This window comes from Alligator mississippiensis, chromosome 16 (genome assembly GCF_030867095.1).
Source record: "Alligator mississippiensis isolate rAllMis1 chromosome 16, rAllMis1, whole genome shotgun sequence".
NCBI lineage: Eukaryota > Metazoa > Chordata > Crocodylia > Alligatoridae > Alligator > Alligator mississippiensis.
The window spans coordinates 15592753-15610564 of record NC_081839.1 but is presented as its reverse complement, the minus strand read 5'-3'; the positions used below and the strand labels follow the sequence as shown (position 1 = coordinate 15610564).

General features: G+C 51.9%; 1 protein-coding gene across 2 annotated transcripts; it reads right to left on the bottom strand.

The window, feature by feature from the left end:
* Positions 1-2365: 2365 nt before the first annotated feature.
* Positions 2366-13941, bottom strand: LOC132246439 (maestro heat-like repeat family member 5). 2 transcript variants are annotated; one of them, XM_059719556.1, is made up of 13 exons: positions 13816-13941; positions 12241-13192; positions 11205-11704; positions 10696-10805; positions 10232-10354; positions 9772-9854; positions 9290-9395; positions 9093-9188; positions 8468-8575; positions 7896-8031; positions 7457-7557; positions 6571-6723; positions 2366-6337 (listed from the first exon to the last, which is right to left on the bottom strand). In XM_059719556.1, the coding sequence occupies exons 3-13, from the start codon at positions 11701-11703 to the stop codon at positions 6194-6196; spliced, it is 1659 nt and encodes a 552-aa protein (XP_059575539.1). In that variant the 5' UTR covers position 11704; positions 12241-13192; positions 13816-13941; the 3' UTR covers positions 2366-6193. The 2 variants fall into 2 exon arrangements, with proteins under 2 accessions (XP_059575539.1, XP_059575538.1); XM_059719555.1 differs by having other exon boundaries at positions 12241-13941.
* Between the last annotated feature and the right edge of the window lie 3871 nt (positions 13942-17812).

Genomic DNA, 17812 nt, shown 5'->3' with positions numbered 1-17812 from the left:
ATTCCCGTCACACTGCCGCGTGGACCAGGCAAGCCTCCCTGGCTTGTGAGGGACAGCTTCCCCTCCATTTTGTGCGATGCTGAGAGGCAGCGTCCCCTCCGTTTTGTGAGGCCGCAGAGCAGGCAGCTGCCCCTCCGTCTGGGAAGCCTTCACAACCCCTGTTACTGAACAGGACAACTCTTGGGCTAATTACCTGAGAAGAAGCCAAATCCAGAATATCTTCATTTTAATTATACAAGGACTCTTTAATTAGTTGTCATTAGTCAGTTATACGTATAGCGAAGGCCACTTTAAATCTTTTAGCAGTTAGGAGATAGATTGTTGTTTCCTGAAGGCTGAGGTGCTCAAGAGGTTGGCTATATAGTAACATTGTTTTTACCTCTAGACATTTCAGCACAGGCATTCAGGGAAGTATATGACATGACATGACATGACATTATTACCGCTTGCCTTACTGCTTTGGTTAGTGGATTTTCGTACCTTAGTGAAATTAGTAATATTAACACATGGTCGATGGTGCAATAACAATCTGTTGTAACTATTTAGCGTGTGGAGCGGTGAGTGTGGTCGTGTTAGTTGAAGCCATCAGGGACCTGGATGTGACCAAGCAGTGAGATATTGCTCTGGGGGTTTCTTTGTTACGTCTTGTCTTTCTTATGTCTTGTCCCTCTTTGTCCCCAGGAGCTTGGCAACTTCATTCAATGTACAAAGGGGAGAACTAATGACAATGACTGTCATGTCATGCAATGGGAGAGCATTGAATGAGCCCACTGAAGGGACGAAAGTGCTCAGACCATTACCATCTCTGGACAGTCGGATTGCTTTTCTTACTAGAAATGCTTTGAAAAGCTGTATCCCACTCTTCACACAATTCTTGAAGCAGAGGTACAGCTATATTCGTTCACAAACTAATTGCTTTCACATTCATTAACAGATGGGGCGACTCTGAGGGGAGGTAAGAGTAGTGGAGATGCTATCTTTTTGTCATACAGTACCAATATGTCAGCAACAAAGTCCAATCTTTTGGGTGGTGATTGGAACTGCGTATTGGATACGGTGCTTGAAAACTCAGTTACTGTTAACAGAGTCTATCAGAAAACTGAAAACAAGCCCTCTTATTTATTAAAAAGACCTAGGATTGGTAGATATCTGGAGGCTTCACCAACCCAGAGGTGAGAGGCTAGACCTGTTTCTCACCAGTTCACTTGTCGTGCTTCAGGATTGATTATTTTCTCATACCCAGTCTCTGGTTCCTGCTTGTTTAGGTGCAGAAACACAACGCATCTTAATTTCTGACCCAGCTCCCATTATAATAGCAATGGATTTAAATCATTGTATTAAGAACAAGGGAAGCTGGAAGCTTCATACTTCATTGCTTAAAGATACTAAATTCTGTCAGCAATGGAGAAATCAATCGCATAGTTTACTGAAGACAACAGGCATTACATGTCATCTGCTGTGACTGGTTAGGGAACCTTGAAAAGCTACTTTTTAGGGGGAAATAGATAAAGTGTGCTAATGAAAGGGCAAAAGACAGGTCTCAAATGTTATTTGCAGCAGAGCAAGATATTTCACATCATGAAAGAGCACATAAACTAGTTCCACAAAATGAAAATATATTTAGATCCCTCAGAAAAGCACAATAGAACTCCAACTAGCTGAAAACCGCAAAACATTCACACTTAAATTTTTATTGCAAAAGTATTTCTTTAAATACAGGATTTTTAGTAATCCTTTGACCAAGTACTGCTAAATGATTTCTTCAGTCAGCTTCGAAAGGTTGTTTTCTTTCTTCAGCCAATTCCTTTTTCTCTTGCTTGCCTGTTTTGCATTCTGTCATATTCATGTTCACTAGATGGACTTCGAAGTCTTCCAGACTTCTTAAATTTTCTTTCCTGAAATCTTCTTATTCCATCATTTTAAAATTTTCTATTATAATGCCCTGCTTATTCTGCCTGTCATTAACCATTGTGACTGACTGCCAAGAATCGATAGTCTACTGCAATCTATTACTGGCGAGGACGGTGCATGGGGCACTGGAATACCACCAAAGCCGAGCTTCCCTGAGCATGGCCAGGCTTCCGGCGCCCCGTGCACCATTGGATCCAGTGGGTGCTGCTTGTGAGCTGGGGCTGCACCAGTGCGCCTAGCTCTCAGCCGGGTGGCTGCAGGGGAATCGCTGCTGCCGAGGGAAGCACCTGGGCCCCCGCAGCGCATGTGTTACTTGCTTTGGTGTGGTTTCTTTGGTGTATTTCTGTGATGACATGAAAGGAATCTAGAGTTTTACTTCTGTTTAAATATTGCAGTAAGATCCCCAAGGATGTAAATTAAAATAATAATAATTCAAAACTAGATGAAACCAACAAAACATTTGTCATTACATTTTTATTGCAAAATTATTACTTTAAATACAGGATTTTAGGATAGTGATTGACCGAATACTTTAACAGAATCAAAAATTCTCACCCTTCAAATGGCTACGTAAAGCTGTCCATGTGTAAACACAGGCTTAGGAATACAAGCACATATTTTGTCAAAAGTTTGACCTTGTGACTTGGTTACAGTCATAGAATAAGAGGGCCCTTGTATACGTGACTAACAGCTCTTGTATATGTGAGGAAATAGCCCATTTAAGTGGCTTCGTTGCCCATTTTTAACCATTTAAATGTGTAATGCTGTACAGGTTCGGTGGCATGTTAAGATTTAAATGAGTTTTTACATAGCAAAGTAAAACACATCCCATGTGTATTAGTTTTCTTCATAACATATTACAGCGCTATTCCTCACATGTACAAGGGCCCTATCTGGAGGAGGCGATGGGGATGGTACATGGGGTGCTGGCAGCCTGGGGGTGCTGGCAGCCTGGGGGTGCTGGAGGAAGCTTGGGCTTGGTGGGTATTCACTGCCCCGTACCCCATCCCTGACACCTTCTCTGGCTGCCATCACACCCAGCTGCCATCCCACTACCATCCCAGGGCAGCCAGCCCATTCCCGGGTGGTTCCAGGTGGTGGGAAGGTGGCAGGGACGGTGCACGGGGTGCTGGAAGCCCACCAAGCCTGAGTTTCCCTGAAAACACCCAGGCTTCCAGCGCCGCATGCACCGTTGGTTCTGGCAGATACTGCCTGAGAGCTGGGGCTGCACCCGAGCAGCTAGCACCCTGCCCAGCCGGCCCAGTGGGGGTCTGCCACCGCTGCGGGAAGTACAAGGCCCTCCTACAGCTCAGGGGCTGTAAGACCCAGTGGCAACTCATGCAGGCAGGCTCTGCCAAGTAAAAAACCCCACAAAAACAGTGAGGGGCCTGATCTTCATTTTTTTTCCTCCCGGTCCCTGCCTGCATCTCCCGTGGCTGAGGAGTGAGCTGCCAGTGGTTCATGCAGCCCCTGAGCTGCAGGGAACTCCAGTGCTTCCCGCTGTGGTGGCGGCACTGCATGGGCAGCACCCACCCGCTGACACCCGGCCCCGCAGTCCTGTGGGGCACCATCACCATGCAGGGAAGCACTAGAGGCCCCCAGCAGCTCAGATCCCACTGGCAGCTCTCCCTCTGGCTGCAGGAGAGGCAGGCAGGTTCTGGAGGGGAAAAATGGGGAACGGGCCCCTCACTGCTTTATTTCCCCACCTCTCAACCCTGCCCCCTCACCCCCGTGCCCTCGTCGGACCCTACCCACTCCACAGCAGAGCGCCCCAGTGCTTCGTTCTACCTCTAAGTTGTCTACATATCTGTCTGAAATGGTCTTATTCTGTCTGCACTTTTGGTTGTTTCAGTTTCAGCATTGCGATTGGCTGCCAAGACAACTAATCAGAGTGCTCCAGACAGACAGAATAAGTCTCTTGTGATGATACATAAACATTTTGACATGGGATTGCATGTCAGGTCAAGAGAGTGAACATGACTATGAGTGGCGTGACAAGGCAGGTAAGTTATTGGCTAGAAGACTTTAGGCAGAGGCATCAAATAGCAGATCTCTGCAATAATTACCTCCAATGATAATACAGTATTAGATTAGAAGCTATATGAAGTAGATTTGAATATGTCAAGCAATTGAACTAGAGAAGGAGATCACGTTACAGAAAGTTACGGAGGTGCTGCATTTCTTTGAGAGGGGAAAGCTCTGGCAGTTTTCCATCTGAATTTTAGAAAACTTTCCGGAAAAGTCTGGCAACAATTATTATAAACTATGTACAGTGAAATAGTTGAAAATGGAATTCTGTCTAGAGAAGCAAGAACAGCTTTATCTATTTGTCTACTCAAGAAGTGAAAGAAAGGTTTAACATGTGGAGCCTACCGCCCAATCTCAATATTGAAAGTTGATAACCAGTTTCTCACAACATGATGAGCTCTATGACGTAGTAAGGTGATTCCATTCTTGATACATGCCGTACAGGTAGGTTCTATAAAGGGTACTTTGGCCTCGGATAGTTCACACAACTGCCTGACTCATCAGCAGCTGTTCTCTCACTACACTGGCAAAGGTGCTATGATTGGAGTTGTGGGAGAGCTGTGCCTGGCTGCATCCGATTCTAAGAGACTGGTGAGTGTAATCTCTGCTCCACATGGAGGGTGAGAGGCAATAGTGCTGAACAACCCAGTCCCAGGTGACCTTCCAAACTATTTGAACCACCTTGGATTGACAGACTGGTTTCATCCTCTGGATGCCATAATTTTCTGCCCTGTTCTTAACTGTCTGCTTCCTTGATGCCATTTTCCATTTTCCTGTTATTTCATTTGGGCCTTCCAGCTGATTGTGATATTTAGTAAAGTACTGCATCGGTATTATTGCGTGTGCTTCCCATTGTTTACCTGCCTTGTCATTATCATTCTTTATCCTCTTTATTCTCATGTTCCTCTTAGTCCTAAAGCAGTCCCTTTTATGTTTTTGAACCCTTAATCTAATTTCAGTGCGTCTCTCACAAACACCAACCAAATTCAGAGGGGTGTCCCAAGCAGGAGTCCCCCGCAACACCAGTGCTGCTGGTCAGTCTGGTTGAACCTTAATCCTCCTGTCCACTGGTAACAAGTGGGCATCCTGGGGCCGGTCAAATCGTTGACCCACCCACTTGTCTCAGGGCTAAATGCCCGCCTCCCTCACCTGCCACAACCTTGATGATACAGGTGAAAGATGAGAACATGGCAGGAAGCTGCCCATTTACTTGCACTGTGTAACAGGAGGCCCTTCCTGACCACCTATTTCTGGGCTAAGCGCCCGCCTCTCTTTCCTGCCACACCGTGGCAATACAAAAAGATGGTCTTAATTAAGCGGTAGGCTGTCCATTTCTTGCCCGAATGCCTGGGGATGTTATCTGCAGCTCCAAATCCTCCCCTATGCTGCAGCTCATGTCTCACAGCTGGCATCCCAGTTCTTAGCATCTTTGGCCCCATCCTGGGCCCCATAATCCTCCAGTCTGGACCCCAACTGGCTCCTTCCGATCAGGCGGCCTACTCCGCCCTCATTCTGGGCTGTCTACCTCCCTGCACTCTTCCCCCTCTCAGGTGTGCCCCACACCCCGGGACCTTTGGCCACACAGGCCCTGGCCTCCCCTCCAAGGCCAGTTAGAAACCCCAGGCCCTTGGCTCTGGGCGTCCCTCACAGTGGGCCCCTGGCCCTTTTGACCCTTCTGGTCCTGGCCCCAGAACTGACCAGTTGAGGGTGCCTCAAGTCAGGATTGTGAGCATCTAGTCCGCTCTCTCACAGGGGTCCGCTGTCTCAGGCTTACTATGGGGTTACCCACCTGGTTGTGGGAGCTGGGGTTATAAAGGCGCCCCGACCCGCCTTTCACCGGGGTGGTAACTGGCCTGGCATTTCCTGGGGGCTCCCACGCCACTAGGAGCCCCACCAGGCCACCCATTCCCGGCAGGGTGCAGTTTTCGGTCGTGCCCAGGACCAAGAGCCTCCTAGCCATCCCCATAAGCTCTTTCCCTTACCGCCTGGTTGTTCCTGCTGCAGCTCAGCGAGGCAATGTTTCTGCCTCGGCTGGCAGCAGCAGACTGCAGCCTTTATATACAAAGTTGTCAAAATGACTGCTGCCATCAGGCACTTGCTGGATGCCTGACCCAGCCCTTAAAGTGGCAGGCACTAGCAGTGCCCTGCCACACGCTGATACCTAGGGCTTATATACACGGCTCCGACCTCCCCTACACCGTGTCCCATGCCTCGCAGTTGGCATCCGTGGCCTCACACCCAGCCTTTGCTTGCATCAGGATGGATGGCGCTGCTGCGGAGAGATGGGGATCCTTGAGGCACTCTCCAGATGACTGTGCCTCTGCAGCTCTTTGGGCAGCTGATGGAAGCATTTCAGGATTAGGAGCTTCCTCAGTACCCTGACGGGAATTTCCTTCTCCTGCAAGGGTACAGAAACCAGTCAGGGACTCCAGGGCCACCAGGGACAGTCAGGTAATGACATTGGAGCCAGCACAATCCCAAACCAGCCCAAAGACATGTCTACCAGACGCGTTGTCCCCCACCAAACACACACCGTCTTTAGCTTCCCTACCCAGAAATCACCCTCTCCTTGGCTAGAAGTGAGAGAGTGTGTCCTGCCACTCATTTCCTGAATCCAACCATGCTGCTCACCTCTGCCCCCGTCAGGTGACCAGATTGCCCCAGGATGGCATAGAGCAGAACCACCCCGGCCTGGCTCACGTGCAGCATGACATGGTGGATCCCCAGCAGTGCCCTCTGTGCAAACGCTCTCCTCTGGTCTTCGGAGAGGATCTTCCTGAAGGCCTGAAACCCACAGGACACAAGGCATTGTTGCATCCCAGAGCCAGGCTCCCCGTCAAGGAACTGGAATGCGTTGCCCTTTTGATGGGCTGTGGGGAGGATGAGAGCCTGGCTGGAGCCATGGCAGGTCACTCTACTCGACAGCCTTTCAAATCTCTCAGCGGATGCAAAGTCCAGATAAGGAGAGGAGGACTCAGGTCTTGTTCCCCTCTCCTGCCCTGGCCTTCTCCCTGCCTTTCACATGGGGCTGTCAAGTAGCCTGGGATGGAAGCTCACAGTGCTGCCTACTGAAACCCAAGGGGAGGGTGGTTCTGCTTTTTAACTGTGGAGAGAAGAGCACAGCTTGTCTGCGCTTCTGCACAGAATGGGACTTCCTGCAAGGATCTGTTGGAGCAATGGTGGGTGTGTGCTGGCTGCTTGCCAGCCCCAGGTCAGAGCTGCCCAGCTCAGGACCTCCAGTGTCAGTCAGGGAGGGACAGTGGGGTCCTGCAGTAACTTCCCTCCCAGGGGATTGTCCTTGGGCCACGTCAGCGTGACACCATGCAAGACATACAAACCATGGACGCGGCTAGGACTCGGACATACAACCATGCACCCTTGCTCCTCGCTCTAAGCCTGACAGAGGGTGCTGTGGGCTGAAGGTAGAGCCTTCCTCCTGAAGGCAGGAGGCAGGTATTCCAGGGAAACACAGCCCCATCCCCTGAGCTGGTGTACAGAATGGGCAGAGCATCCTTACCTCTCCCATTGTGGCCAGATCGATGTAGAGGAGGATTCGGTGTAGGTGGTGCTGGTGCTGGCTGATGGGCCACAGCTCCTGTGCCTCTTGGATGTCTTGCCCTAGGACAGAGAGAGGCTGGTCAGAGCTGCTGTTCTGGCTTCAGAACTGAAAACATGTGAGCGCTCTGAACTGCAGACCCTGGGATTGGTGCCATGGTACAGATGATGTCTAAGAGGGGAACCTCCCGATCTCACTGAAGCCAGGCTGTAGCCCAAGGGTTACGTAACACCCTACAGTCCCTCCCCTGAGTTCAAGGCTACTGCTCCTGCCCTCCCTGAGGCCACTTTGCCCTCATGTCTCCGTGAACTCTCCCCCTATGTCAACTTCCCAGCTTGCAGACCCTGGACAGGCTGATTTTCTTAGGTGATTCCCACAGCTGGACTCAAGGTTTCCATACCCTTCTGATGCATCAAGATCTTGTAGAGGTGGGAGAGGCCCTCCTTGGCCTGGCGGCTGATCTCCTCCCCTGGGTCGCTGATGCACAGACCCAGCAGGGCCACCAGGTCACCCACCAGGGGCACCTTGGGCGAGTCCTAAGGAAAGGCAGAGGACAGGAGAGTCCATCTATGTCTGACCGGCAATCACCTCAGGCTCTCTGGGCCGTGTGCATCTCCTGAAGCCTGAGAAATAAATCTCTCTGCCTGCCATACAGCATTGAGCCAAGGGTCTAGGAGCGGGCCCCCCTGAGGACTCCCTGCATTTGTTGCTCCAGGAGGAGCAGCAGGGCTCCTGAGACAGGCATGAATCTGCCTGGAGCACTCTATGGCAGCTGCTGCCCTCTCCTGAGACAGGGGCTCTTAGCCAGGAGCACAAGCCCTTGAATCAAGCACAGCCAGTTCCCAGCCCTCACTCTGCCATGCAGGGATCCTCTCTCCTATCCCGCGCTTACCGCTGCCACTGCTATCCCACAGGCTTTTTCACCAGCCCTGCCTCTGCCTAAAGTCAGGACCTGACACAAGGCTCATTTACCTCAAACCGTGGGAGGAGGGAGACTGCAAAGCAGAGCAGGCTGGTGGTGATCTTGATGGCTGTGGCTCTGTCCCTCTTATCTTCCAGCTGGAGCCACAAGGTCAAGTGCTGTGGGTGGAAGAAGTTCATGGCAGTGGACACGTGCTCCTGTAGTACCAATGATCCCCACCCCCACCCCCTCCTGAGTGCTGACCCTTTAAGCCCAGGGTAAAACATCAGCCTCAGGGGGCCAAACTCTGTAAGAAGGGATTGTTGCATCCAGCACGGCCCTGCCCCCAAACGCCCTTTCCCAGCCCCGACCCCTCCCTCTGCATCTCAGGGATGGTTTTTGTCTCTTAAAGCTGGGACCAAACTCTGTCTCAGGGCTGCTCCTCTCCTCCCTGAACATAGACAGCATGACAGGAAGGAGACAAAATCCTGTATCCGTGCCAGGCTCCAAAGCCCAAATCCAAAGGGGCATCCTCCACTCTGTGGGTAATCCCTGAGGGATCGGCATGGTGAACTTGCACCAGACTCCTGTCTCAAGGAAGGAGCCAGGGATTCTTCTCTGAGGACCGGCTCCTGCAGTGCACAGGTCATTGAAGCTGCCCCCATCCTAAACCCAGCCTCTCCCCATGGTGCTCACCTGCCCGATGAACTGCAGCCTGGCCAGGTTGGGGGCAGTTGCCAGCAGACACCTCAGCGTGGCCTCCAGGTACTCCACGCTGATCCACTGCATGCCCTGGAAGAAGACAGAGAGCCAAGAGGGTCAGTGCTGGAAAGTCCTGTGCCATGTCTGCCAGGGGATGGCTGGTGGGACTGTGCAGTGAGAGAAAGAGGTACCTGGATGTGCTGGCTGTTGTGCCCTGTGGCCATCAGGAAGGTCTTGTGGAGGGCGGTGTAGAGGAGGCGCGATTCCAGGGCTGGCTCCAGGGCTGGCTTCAGTTTGCTGTCAGGAAAGAGGAGCCTGTCTGGATGGAGCTCTGTGGGGCTGGCATTGGCTCTGATGTGGGCAGGTCTCGACAGGGAAATAGGCACCCAGAGGCAACAATATGAATTGAAACCTCAAGGAAGGCTGAAGTGTGCCAGCACCCAAGGGTCAGGGTTGGCCCACTGACCCCTCTGTTGCCCGTCCCACTGATCCTTGACCCTCCAACAGTATCCACACTGTCGGCCCTTTGCTGAAGGCCCTTGTGTCATCATTACAGGGAAACTCAGTACCTAACCTGGGGAAAGGACATATTCCCACCTCGTCGGCAAACCAGGGGAAATCTCTGGAGCTGAGCAGTGCTGCAGTTAGTGCAGCTGGGCAAGTGAACAAGTACCTGAGGATGCAAACAACAGCCATGCTGTAAGGAAGGATGGTGCTGGGCTCTTCTTCACAGTCGGACAGCTTGTCAATCAGCACCTGAGAGACGCATGGGGGAACATAAGAAGGAGACCTCACAGTGCTCCTGGGGCACCTGGATGCCACCGCCAACCTGGGCCCCCCCTACCAGTTCTCTCCTCCGCCCTCACTGAACACGGCTCTCCTCTTCCCTCCGACATGCTCATGAACACCCTGTTGGTCACCCGGTTTCCCCACCCGCTCCCACATCTGTCCTCCAGCCCTCTCATTCCCCTACCACCCTGTACTCATTCACCCCACAATGTCCCGCTTCTCTACCCCCTATCCACACACCTAGCAACACCTGCCCTCTCCTCTTCACTCCAGTCCCCATTCACACATCCTCTCCTGGCTGCTTAACTTCTGACCCGAAGCAGCCAGTGCTCTTTTGAACTCACCACAATCCTCTCCACAAGTGCCGCTTTGCAGCAGGGCGGCTCTAGGGTGTCCTCGCCCCTCTCCATTGTAGCCAGGCACAGTGTGGGGACGGCACGGAGGAAAGTGAGCCCCTCATTCACAGTCTGCATACACCATAAGTTACAATGGGAAAAGGCCGGCTCATAGCCAGGAACCTGCCTGCCCTCCCAAGGGGAGCGTGGGGCTCAGATCTGCTGGTATCCCCCGTTCTCAATCCACATCTCCTCCTGGGCAAATGGGGTCTGGCACAGGGATGGGGTCTCTGTGGGGAGGGGTCCCCAGGTTGTTTGGGACAAAAGCACCCCCGACGAGGGTCCCAGCCCACGTGGGCTGCACGTGCCCATCAAAGGCTGTGGCTCACTCGGTTCCTCCTCCCCAGAGGGCCACATGGTGGGAGAGTGGACGGGCTGGTGCTGGTGCTGGTCCAGCTCTGGGATGTTCCTACCTGGTCCGTGCTCTGGAGGTGCCGTAGGATGACTGAGAGGGCGGCTTCCTCCAGGTAGGTGAAGTCCTCCCTCTGCTCTTCCTCTGCCTTGTAGAAGGGCAGGACTGTATCTGCAGGGAGAGGGAGAGACTGTGATGCCTGCTGCTGCTGAGGGGAAACAGAGGGGCAATGCAGAGGAGAGGTGTGTCCACGTTCCTGCAGCCCAGGAAATGGCCCCGTGGCTGCCCAAGTGCTATATGGCCCCTCTCCATGCACTGCCTCAGGCCCCGCCTGTCCCAGCACCCCAGGGAGGTGCCTGCCCCTCTGGGAGATTTGGGGACCCTCACGTACAAGGCTCCCTCTTCCCGCTCCCCACCCAGGACCATGTCTGTGGCCCACACTGGGGGTGCGAGGTCTCCTGTCACTCAGGCTGTTGCTCTGCCTGGGATCCCCCGGCCCCATCACAGAGCGACTCACCGCACTCAGGGGTCACTGCCCTGTTCGCACAGGACGTCTGGGTGTCACCTCACCTCTGGCAGTGGCAGCATGTTGCTGGAGGCCCACAGCCTCCTGGGAGCTGTCGCTGTCCTCCCTGGAGGAGCTGGAGCCCAGCTTGAACCAGGGCCTGTGCAGCTCCTGCCCTGGGGAGCCTGGCTTCTCCTCCCAAGCCACGTGAGGAGTGGCCTTCGGCTGGGCTTCAGCGCTGGGGTCCTGGCTGCTGTGTTTGGGGCTGGAGCTGCGCGGGGGCTGTGCCTGGGTCTCTGGCAGTGCTGGGCCCTTCCTACCCAGGTGTATCCTGGGCCACCTCCATCGGGGCCTGACTGGCTCCTCTCCCTGCTCTTCCGTGGCTGCTGGAGGTGCCCTTCTTCTCCAGCCCACGAGACAGTGCCACCACCTGCCCTTCCTTGATGCAGCCTCTGCCTGGTGGTGGCCGCCCTGCTCCTCCTCCTCAGGCTTCTTCCTGTCCTTCTCCTGTCCCGGGGCCATTCTTGCCGTCCTCTTTCTGAGGATCTGCCTCAGCCTCTCCATCCTGACACAGAAACAGTTAGGAGTGTGGGTTCAAAGCTGTCTCTCCCTACTTGTCTGTCTGCCCCTTCCCCGAGCTGGGTGACTCCCCCACATCCCATGCTTTCCCCTAAATACTGGGTGCCAGCTTTTGGCTGTCAGAGGTTTGCAAGCTGTTGGCTCAGGACCAGAGACCTTCAGTTAGTTTGGACTAACAACTCCCTCCTCCTGCCCTTGCCTGCTCTCCTCATTCAAGTCAGGGGGACTGAACGTTGGGACTCAGGATACATCCTGGGAAGTAGGGCACCTTTTCTGGGAGCTGTGAGCACTCAGAAACTCCACAGATTTGGGCCCCCCGGGACACGTGGCCGGGGGAATGGCCCCTGGCAAGGGAGGTGTTGGGACCTCCACTCCTTGGGGATGTTTGCAAACACACTGATGATGGTGCTGGAGAGCCCCAGAGGAGATGTCATCACTTCTGGGCATATGGTTTCCCGCCCACAGCTGCTCCTCCCTGGCCAGAAATGGGAAGGCGGCTGGGACAGGCTGCGGACCACTCACTTGCCCTGGAGGGCTGGCGGACTGCTAGGTAGAGTCTCGCAGTCCCTCTGGCTGGGTTCCTCGCCTTCTTCTGTGGTCCTTGGCCTCAACGGGTCCTGCCTCCCAGGAGTCTCTGCAGCTGCTGGGTGCCTCAGTAGATGCAGCTAGGTGGATGTGTCTTGTACCTGGAAGGGGACTCTGCCATGTATTAGGAGACTTGTTGGAATATGCCGTCGTGCACTGCCCCTTCCCCTACAAACACATTAAACACTTCCCTTTCTCCTGCATCCCTCCCCCTTCCCCCTTCCATTGCTCTCTCCCAGGCATAACTGCCCCTCCCTGATTTCCCCTTACAGCCCTCGGTGGCAAAACTGGATAAAGTTGTACAGGTCCATTGCCCCTCATGTCTGCTCTTGGCCTCTCTTCTCAAAAGGCGCGCTCCCTCTACCTTTTCTTACCCAGTTCCTTTTTTCCCGACTAGGCCTGTACCCATGTTCTGCACCCTAAGTACATCTAGCATGATATCTCCTTAACCAACAACTGTTGTTGCCTCTATGCTGGTGGGGTGCCAGATGCCATCCGTCCTGGCTGGATAGGGGGACCTGGAGCAGGAAGGATTTGGCAGCCTGGAGTCACCAGGGCAGGCAGAGATGGTCTGAATCAAAAATAAAATACACAGACAAGGTTAAATTAGCACAAGCAATTCCTATCATGTGCTATTCAGGGCTTGGCCTCCAGAGTGACTTGGGCTCCTCTGCACTGCTCACGCGCTTGGGAGAAAACATTAGTAATCCCCAACCTGAAGTCAGAAAAGACCATTGCTTCAATGCCAGCTTCACAACCAGCTGCGCCTCAGGGTGCATTGTCTCATTACCTGATCCTCAGCTCCTTGTGCAGGGGAAAGGTGACAGGAAAGAAATCCTCCTCTGGAACAGGCTCTCCTGGGACTCGGTGACGGTCACCAAGAAAATCACTAACAACAACAAAAAGTGTCTTTCATTCTCATGGATTTGTCTGAAATAGTTGCATCTGTTGACTGTGGGGCAACAAAGGAAGTGAATCCTTCAGTGCGATCAGTGAAGAAGGGTGGGGATTGAGCGACACCTCTGTGGGTTGCAATGTTAGGAGCTGTCTACGCTGTTAGCTAATAGTTTCATGGGTGAGTTTGAGGATGTGACAGGCAGGAGGAGGAAGGAAGACAAACATTTCCTAAACGAAACTCCATCCTTTGGAGCCACAACCTGGTAATCTGAGGTGTGATCCTAACGTGGCGCTCATGTTTGGCTGCCCTATTTAACCACGGGGGGCATGGCCCTCTACGTCAGACCTCTTGAGCGTACGTTGACAACATTTCGTAGAGGCAGGACACTGACTGCCGTGCTTCCCCTCTTTCACCTCTGTCAAGGTTCGGGTGTTAGGTGTGTGTTGTGGCAGGGTTGAGAGCAGGCTGGTACAGGGCTCGGCTAATGGTGTGTATGGGATGGTCTGAACAGGGCTGATGCTGCCTGAGGAAGGGGTTGCTGAGTCCTGTCTGCAAGCCTTGCTCACCTCATGTTGTGGCAGAAGAGGGGGCAGCTTTCCCCATCCCTCACTTACCCGCTCCTCTCCAGATGGAGAACAGCCGTCAGCACCGCTCCGGCCGCCGACTGCAACTGACTGCCGTTCCCCGGCGCCGGCGCGATGATACGAACGCTGCCGCGGCAACGCCCGGGGATGAGTTCCGCCAGGCCCCTCCCCCTCCCCCCAGGCTCCCCCGCCCCCAGGTCCACGCCCATTTCCTCCTTCGCCCACGCTGCACGCTCCCCGGTGGCCCGCGGTCCTGCGAGCACATCAGTTGACCCCCAAGTGAATTACTTCTAAGGGATAGAGAGCTGAGCCGGAAAGAATTAAGGGAAGTGCTTCATATATCAGGTGTCAAATATGATATGAAATACTCCACAACTTTTTCCGTGAAGTTGGAGGGAAAGGAGAAATGTTTCTTTTCTCCCTCGGACACGTGGAAGGAGCTGGAAAAATCCTCTCCTGATCTAACACGAAGAGAGACAATCACAATTCCTTGAACAAAATTTTTACGTGTCTGTTTATTTTAATATGTAGCAAACCCCCCAGATTTTCTTTTTTTCTTCTAAAATGCATTCCCTCCCCTTCCCTAACCGTTTCTGACATTTCCCCCCCCTCTCTATTCCCTATAGATATGTATAAGTGAGCTAAGACATAGGATAAGCTTCAGCATTTCATTTTAGTAGCAACCCTGCTCTGGACAACACCTACTAGACAAGGACCCCTTCCCAGCCTGGAGAGGCAGCTATCCCCCCTGCCCCCTCTTCCACCAGGGACTTGCACTCTGCTTCTCTTCCCCACCTGGACTCCAGCCCTTCCACTGAGTCTCTTTCTCCCGCTGCCATTTTGAGAGAGAGAGAGAGAGAGAGTGTGAACCAATAACTTCATGGGGCTGTGTAGTGTGTTGTCTGTTTAACAATCCTGTTATTTTGAAACCCCGAGTTGAAACCTACATCTACTCCCCGTCAATTTGTGGCCATTGTTCCTAGTTACTCCAGGGGGTGCCCTCGTAAATAGAGCGTGTCCTCTTCCCTGCTGCCCTCCCCTGATGAACGTATAGGCAGCCACAGGATCACCTCTCAGCCTTCTCTTGCGAAGACTGAAGAGATCTAGGTCCCTCAGTCTCTCCTCGTAGGGCCTTGCCTGCAGGCCTCTGACCATACGAGCGGCCTCCTCTGAACCCTCTCGAGGTTGTCCACATCCCTTCTGAAGTGCGGCACCCAAAACTGGACGCAGTACTCCAACTGTAGTCTGACCAGTGCGGCACAGAGGGGAAGCATCGCCTCCCTGGACCTGTTCGTCATGCACCTCCTAATGCATAATGAAGTGTGGTTAGCCTTGTTGATCACTTCGTCACATTGACGACTCATGTCCGTCTTGGAGTCAACTCCCTTTCCGGCACTGTGCTGCAGAGAAGGTCATCCCCCAGCCTGTACGTGGGTTGGTGGATCTCTTTGCCCAGGTGCAGCACTCTGTACCTGTCTTTGTTGAACTGCATCCTATTTCTTTCTGCTCGTTTTTCCAGCCTGTCCAGATCTGCCTGGATCCGTTCCCTACCCTCTGGTGTGTTAACTTTGCCCCGTTATTTGGTATCATCTGTGAACTTGGACAGGGTGCTCTCCACGCCCTCGTCCAAGTCAATGATGAAGACATGGAATAGCACCGGTCCAGGGACCAAGCCTTGCGGGACTCCACCGACCACATCTTTCCAGGTCGATATCGACCCGTCCACCACCACTCTCTGGGTGCGACCCCTCAGCCAATTTGCCACCCGCCTGACCGTGTAGTCATCTCCATCACAGCCGCTCAGTTTATTTACGAGAACAGAATGAGATACGGTGTCAGAGGCCTTCTTAAAGCCTAGGTAGAGGACATCTACCTCGACTCCTGCGTCTAAGCATATTGCGACCTGGTCATAAAAAGAAACCAGGTTATTCAGGCAGGATCTGCCTGCAATGAATCCATGATGATTTCCTTTCAGCATCATGTCCCCTGCTGGGCTCCCATAAATGTGATCCTTAATGACTTTTTCTAGAGTTTTCCCAAGGATAGTGTTGACACGAACTGACCTATAGTTTCCTGGTTCCTCCCTCCTCCCCTTCATAAGATCTCACTATTTCCAGCTTTCTTGAAACAGCTGAGCAGCAAAGAATTAAGGGAAGTGCTTCATATATCAGGTGTCAAATATGATCTGAAATACTGCACAACTTTTCCTGTAAAGTTGGAGGGAAAGGAGAAACGCTTCATTTGTCCTTCAGACACATGGAATGACAATCTTGTCCTGATCTAACATGAAGGGAGAGAGTGACGATTTCTTGAAGAAGATGTTTCTGTGTCTATTTATTTATTATTTCTTTAATTAGTTGTGCCGTATTGTGGTAGTGAGATACATTTTGTATCTCACTCCATTTTGTGAGGCTGCTGAGGGGGAAGCTTCCCCTCTATTTTGTGCGATGCTGAGAGGCAGCGTCCCCTCCATTTTGTGTGATGCTGAGAGGCAGCATCCCCTCCATTTTGTGAGGCTGCTGAGCAGGCAGCTGCCCCTCCATTTTGTGAGGCTGCTGAGGGGACAGCTTCCCCTCCATTTTGTGCGATGCCGAGAGGCAGCATCCCCTCCATTTTGTGAGGCTGCTGAGCAGGCAGCTGCCCCTCCACCTGAGAAGCCTTCACAACCCCTGTTACTGAACAGGACAACTCTTGGGCTAATTACCTGAGAAGAAGCCAAATCCAGGGTTTCTTTACTTTAATTGTACAAGGAGTCTTTAATTAGGTGTCATTAGTCAGTTATACGTATACCGAAGGCCACTTTAAATCTTTTAACAGTTACTAGATAGATTGTTGTTTCCTGAAGGCTGAGGTGCTCAAGAGGTTGGCTATATAGTAACATTGTTTTTACCTCTAGACATTTCAGCACAGGCATTCAGGGAAGTATATGACATGACATGACATGACATGACATTATTACCGCTTGCCTTACTGCTTTGGTTAGTGGATTTTCGTACCTTAGTGAAATTAGTAATATTAACACATGGTCGATGGTGCAATAACAATCTGTTGTAACTATTTAGCGTGTGGAGCGGTGAGTGTGGTCGTGTTAGTTGAAGCCATCAGGGACCTGGATGTGACCAAGCAGTGAGATATTGCTCTGGGGGTTTCTTGGTTACGTCTTGTCTTTGCTATGTCTTGTCCCTCTTTGTCCCCAGCAGCTTGGCAACTTCATTCAATGTACAAAGGGGAGAACTAATGACAATGACTGTCATGTCATGCAATGGGAGAGCATTGAATGAGCCCACCGAAGGGATGAAAATGCTCAGACCGTTACCATCTCTGGACAGTCGGATTGCTTTGTTACAAGAAATGCATTTAAAAGCTGAAGATGATTATAGGCTAAAAAAGCGGTGGGTATGGTCTGTATCCCACTCTTCACGCAATTCTTGAAGCAGAGGTACAGCTATATTAATTCACAAACAGATTGCTTTCACATTCATTAACAGAAGGGTCGACTCTGAGGGGAGGTTTGTACCACTAAGAGTAGTGGAGATGCTACCTTTTTGTCATACAGTACCAATATGTCAGCAACAAAGTCCAATTTTTTGGGTGGTGATTGGAACTGCGTATTGGATACGGTGCTTGAAAACTCAGTTACTGTTAATAGAGTCTATCAGAAAACTGAAAACAAGCCCTCTTATTTATTAAAAAGACATAGGATTGGCTGATATATGGAGGCATAACCACCCAGAGGTGAGAGACTACACCTGCTTCTCCTCAGTTCACTTATCGTACTTCAGGATTGATTATTTTCTTATACCCAGTCTCTGGTTTCTGCCCCGTCTCTCGTTCCTTGTTTAGGTGCAGAAATACACAACATCTTAATTTCTGACCCTGCTCCCACTATAAGAGCAATTGATTTAAATCATTGTATGAAGAACAAGGGAAACTGGAAGCTTCATACTTCATTGCATAAGGATACTAAAGTCTGTGAGCGATGGAGAAATGGATCGCTTAGTTTATTGAAGAAAACAGGCATTACCTG